This window comes from Sinocyclocheilus rhinocerous, unplaced genomic scaffold, assembly GCF_001515625.1.
Source record: "Sinocyclocheilus rhinocerous isolate Xijiao unplaced genomic scaffold, SAMN03320098_v1.1 scaffold1606, whole genome shotgun sequence".
Classification (NCBI taxonomy): Eukaryota; Metazoa; Chordata; class Actinopteri; order Cypriniformes; family Cyprinidae; genus Sinocyclocheilus; species Sinocyclocheilus rhinocerous.
In genome coordinates this window covers 546,701-551,677 of record NW_015628313.1, presented here as the reverse complement: position 1 = coordinate 551,677, position 4,977 = coordinate 546,701, and the positions used below count along the sequence as shown (strand labels likewise).

Here is a 4,977-nt window from a genome sequence, read left to right as displayed (position 1 = left end):
GAAGTGTTCTGGAACAGTGTTGTAAATACAACTTAACCACTGATTTCTAGTCGTGTCCTCTTTTGGAAGGCCAAACAAAGTAGTTGTCGCTTTCGCAACGAAACACACAGTGTCTTCACAACATGGCGGCGGTGGCAGCAACAATAAAGTTACACCTTCTTTCTTTGCGTGAACATTTGGGCGCCGTTATGAAAATCTTCCCACATCGTGACGTAGACATGTGGAGGGGTGTTTAAATGAGGCGTTTTAGGAGGGCGTGGACCAGTCTTAACTTTTCTAAAGAATATCTCTTTGGGTTTGAGACTTTAGTCTTTGCAACTTTAGGGATCTTATCTATTCACGAACAGCTTGTAACACTCCAAAGAGAAAGGAAAACTTGAAATCGCATCATATGACCCCTTTAAGTGTACAACCACTGGGCACTTTGCTATCCCATAATACCACTGGAGCAGGAACACTGTCAGATTTGACAAAAATTGCCAGAAAACATTTTACAGAAAGTAGAATGTTAGTAGAATGTCTGTGTGCATAAAGAATGTACTTCATCAAATTAAGAACATAGTCGGAAAGTAAAGTAACTATTTTAATATCACAAAAAATGACACACTTCAGCCTCAACAACGTGAGGGTGAGTAAATGATGACAGAATTTTCATTTTTGGCTGAACTATCCCTTTAAACATTATAAGGTTGAAAGCCCAGTTATTTGGAACAAGACAAATGGGATTCAAATGTTCACCTGAATCATTCATAATCCCTCAAAGCTTTCCGATCACCATTATTTTGTACTGTTCTGCTCTGTTCCTGTCTCATGCGTGCAATATTCTCCTGCTCCTCCCAGACCCTCCAGAGGAACAGATGCACGGAGCAGGAAGCGGACGCTTTGCTCTCAGCTCTCTCCTCCTTGCAGGACAAGGCTCAGCATCTAGAGTACAACCTGAGTGCAGAAACCCGTCTCAAGCTAGACCTCTTCTCTGCGCTCGGAGATGCACGCAGACAGCTGGAGATAGCGCAAGGTTCATCTCATTTCAAATGATGCCAGTTATCCATACAAGATACATTAAGACGTTATCTTTTCTATACATTTTTTTACATTAAGATTACATTTGCTTTCATCTAAACCTCACTTAATATTAGAATTCAATAACACTAATAATTTAATAACACTTGTTAAATGTTTAGCAGATGTTAAAATGAATATCTATTTTCATACTGCACAATAATATTATGCCTAAATTCAATTATTCTAAAAAAAATAAAGGTTCTTTATTGGCATCGATGGTTCAGTGAAGAACCTTTAAAATCCACGGAACATTTCTAAGTTTGTTATAGTATTAAAATATTCTTCACACACAAAAAAAGAACCTTTTGGAACCTTGTAGCATTTAAATTATTAATTTTAGTTTTTTATATTTATGTGTTTATTTGGACAAAAAATTTATTGAAGTTTTTTAGTTATATAATATAAATATCAATTAATATAGAAATAATATAAATTAATATCAAATCATCCTCATCAGTATTGGCCACAATATGAATATCTCTAATGTCTTTCTTTACAGTTAAAATTCTGAAACAAGACCACGAGGTCAAAGAAATGAAGCAGAAGCTTGCTGAAGCGATGGCCGTGGCTCCAGGTATGTCGTACATGGCCCCCAGGTCCTCTATGCCTCAGTACCTCAAGTTCTTCAACTCTGAGCGCTACATGCTGAATCCCAGAGCGCTCATGTACCAGTGTCTTAAGAAATAAGACCAGCGAGGACAAATCGGCTTTTGAAGGATTGTTTTGACTCGACATTCCAAACACGGGGGCATCTCTGCTTCAAGGTTTGCCTGAAAACTTTGCCTTTTGACAATGCCAACAGCCTCTGGTGAGTCTACGGCTGTGTTTACTGATTTCAGCAGAGACACTGAGGCCGCTTATAGGTGACCTTGCTTTGAGATTCATTCCAGATGAAATCAAAGTTGACTGTAAATACATTGTTGACCAGCAGGCGACCATCGAATGCTGAGCAAACCGCTGCAAACTGCATAAATGGCAAGATACCAGTATAATGAAAAGTGTGAACTTGATGAGGAGCACAGTTCATTGTGAGGACAAGATATCCTGTGTTGGGTTTAAAATGAAGAGGCTTTTCTTCAGCCATGACAATAACAGGCCAATGCCTCACTTGGTCATTCTGTGCCTCATTATTTATGTGAATTCAATTTATATAACAAGCCAATATCAAACGTAAGTCAGTATGTGAATATTTGAGTGCTTTGTACCGTTTTGTATTCTTTTTACATTACACACGTTATAACAGAAGTGATCAACACCCAAAAAAAAATGTTTGTAGGTTTTCATGTTTCTGAAATTGACTTTTTTATGTATCGATGGGATAATTTTTAATGAGAAGTTTATTTTTCTGGCTTGACATACTTTTTTTCCCCCCTAAACCAAGATGAAATAATGGTTTAATTTTGTAATTCTACTTGTTGGTCTGCATGCCAATTTATGTAAAATGATTGCTTTGAAAAAAAAAGATTTTGATGTCTAATTGTGCATTTGTGCAAGGGCTGTTTTCTTCCAATAATTCTGGAAGTAGTAATTCATTAAAATTACTAATTAAAAAAATAAAGTCATTTTCAATGATAATCTTGTATTCTTTCCCACATTTCTGACACAAGAGACTTAAAGGCAGCATTCACCTAAAAACGAAAGTTCTGCCATCATTTACGTGCACCTTTTTTTTTATTTTTTTTACCAAACCTATGAAGTGAAAGCCAGTGGGGTTCAGTGTCATTTTGGACTCCACTAACCTTATTATATGGACAAAAACAGTTAAAACAAACTTCAAAAATAAAACAAATAAATGATATATAGTACATGTATTCCACAGAGAAAAATAAGTCATATGGGTTTAGAATGACAAAAGGGTAAATAAATAATGACAGAATTTAGTTTTTTAGGTGAACCGTTCCTTTTAATATTGCACTTAGATGAAATGAAACAGACAAAGAATGGAAGTACTCTGTATCTCATCTTTATATCAATAAATGGTGCAAATCTGAAAAGATAGAGGGTCAACAGAGTAAAAGCAGTTATGAGTTTCTGAATGTTTTGCATGAGATAAAATAGACACTTCAAAATGATTCTGAGCAATATTTTCAGCCCGTTAAACAGACCAAACTGAGAGAGGGATTGATACAAAGCCTGTTCTTTCTTTCAAAATAAGCACAGAATGAATCATCCATTTAAAATTGTTCCAATTTGTCACTACTGGTCTGCATTAAGAAAAAAAAAAAAAAAAACATTGTTTATTGTGTGCATTTCAATATTTCCGAAATCATTTCCACTCCAGTCAAATTGCTGAAGCAATTTGCAATTCGAACCATTTTTATAATTGAAAAGAAGCAACACAATTACCAATGAGAAGAAAACTAGAATTTTTCAGTTGTTAAACCATATTTCATGCATAATTTCAACTTAGCCGCTTGTAACATGATGTTGATGTACCACTGAGGTGAATATGAAATTTATTGCCATCAACATAAAACAAATCAGTGCAAACTCGCTCCAATGATGCTGCCCAACAAATGCACCACCAGAAACCCTAGGAGTTTTAATATTCTGCAAATATGCCAAACAATTGTTACAGTATACTAGCATGCAGACCAGTTGAGAAAGAAAACAACACTACAGGATCTGCACAGTAAAAAAAGGAATAATACAATGTGTTTGTCAGATTGTGTCTGTTGAAGGCACATTTTAACACGTCAGGTGCACAGGCGACCATTTCTTTATACTGAAACTCATATCTGTATCACATACAGGGAAAAGTCAAATCTGTGAAAAAGTGCCCTTCTCTTACAAACCATTAAAATAAAAACGTACAGCATACATTCACAGGTAATAAAGAAGAAAAAAAAAAACAGCCGCCACAATGATGAAAAAGAAACTACAGCATACATTCACAGGTAATAAAGAAAAAAAAAAAAAACAGCCGCCACAATGATGAAAGTGAAACACGCTTCAAGATAGACCATACGCATATAGATAAATAATCTGTTTGCTTTTTTCAATGCTTCGAGAACCCCTTTCCTTTCACAGTCGTCGTAGATCTTGCATTGCAGACCAAAGTTAACCATAATTAATGGTGTGCCTTAAAAGGTACAAAGACAATGTTATTTGGTAATTGCAAAAGAACACAGTAACGCATTTTTCTTACAATAAAAAAAAATAATAAATGAATGATTGAAAGGGTGAATAAAAGGTCATGAAATATGCATGTGATGTGCCTAAAAAGACAACAATAAAGATTTGCTAAAGTGCAAACCAGAAGTAACCGATCCCACACATACTGTAAGCAAACACGCTCCAAAGTACAGCTCGTAATACTGATTTAAATAATGAGTCATTTTTTTCTTCTTTTAAAACAGAGAAGCAGACTGCTACACTGACAGAATAAATGTACACAGGAACCATCAGCCAACACTTTCCATCACCTAAAGCAGTGTGAAGAACAGAGCGCAGGGGTGGTTTTCTTTCTGAAATTCAGTTCGAGGTGTTCTGATCCCTCCCGACAAAGCTCACACACAATCCTCCGAGTGATGAAGTGCTAGAGTCCCGTCCCGTGCATGAAGATAAAGGAGCTGGCAGATTGGCCCCTCTGCTATGAGGAAACGGTTACAGGATTCAGAGAGCCGTTACGGCTGTAGTATCTAGAGAACGCCTCTTCCAGCACAGTAGTGAGACGTGGCTGATCCCCCTTGACAGAGCCAGAAAAGAGGAAAAATAGTTAAAACAAAGTGGCACCAGGAACTGAAGAAAAAAGAAAAAAAAAAAAAAACGGAATATTGATCATTATTATCTGTTTATGTTTTGTCTAAATGTTCTTGTGATAAAACCAAGCGGCAACCTTCGCTCTCTCTCGTGAAACCAACAAGGAAGTGACTAAAACTGCAATTCATCGACTGGCCACTAGAGGCTGGCTCC

General features: G+C 36.4%; 2 protein-coding genes and 1 long non-coding RNA gene across 5 annotated transcripts in view; 2 read left to right on the top strand and 1 right to left on the bottom strand.

The window, feature by feature from the left end:
- LOC107737319 (macoilin) overlaps positions 1 to 2,374 on the top strand; it is a 12,503-nt gene extending 10,129 nt beyond the window's left edge. Inside the window, exons 10-11 of the mRNA XM_016548787.1 lie at positions 841 to 1,015; positions 1,562 to 2,374. Coding sequence (XP_016404273.1) covers positions 841 to 1,015; positions 1,562 to 1,749 — 363 coding nt within the window. The 3' untranslated portion in view covers positions 1,750 to 2,374. The remainder of the gene's footprint in view (positions 1 to 840; positions 1,016 to 1,561) is intronic.
- A 581-nt stretch (positions 2,375 to 2,955) lies between these two features.
- On the top strand, positions 2,956 to 4,292 carry LOC107737321 (uncharacterized). Its single transcript, XR_001639787.1, has 2 exons — positions 2,956 to 3,891; positions 3,960 to 4,292. It is a non-coding gene; the product is annotated as an uncharacterized LOC107737321 (long non-coding RNA).
- nrbp1 (nuclear receptor binding protein 1) overlaps positions 4,063 to 4,977 on the bottom strand; it is an 11,623-nt gene continuing 10,708 nt past the window's right edge. For all 3 annotated transcript variants that reach the window (XM_016548789.1, XM_016548788.1, XM_016548790.1), the window contains one exon: positions 4,063 to 4,750. In XM_016548789.1, the coding sequence (XP_016404275.1) occupies positions 4,655 to 4,750 (96 nt within the window). In that variant the 3' untranslated portion in view covers positions 4,063 to 4,654. The remainder of the gene's footprint in view (positions 4,751 to 4,977) is intronic.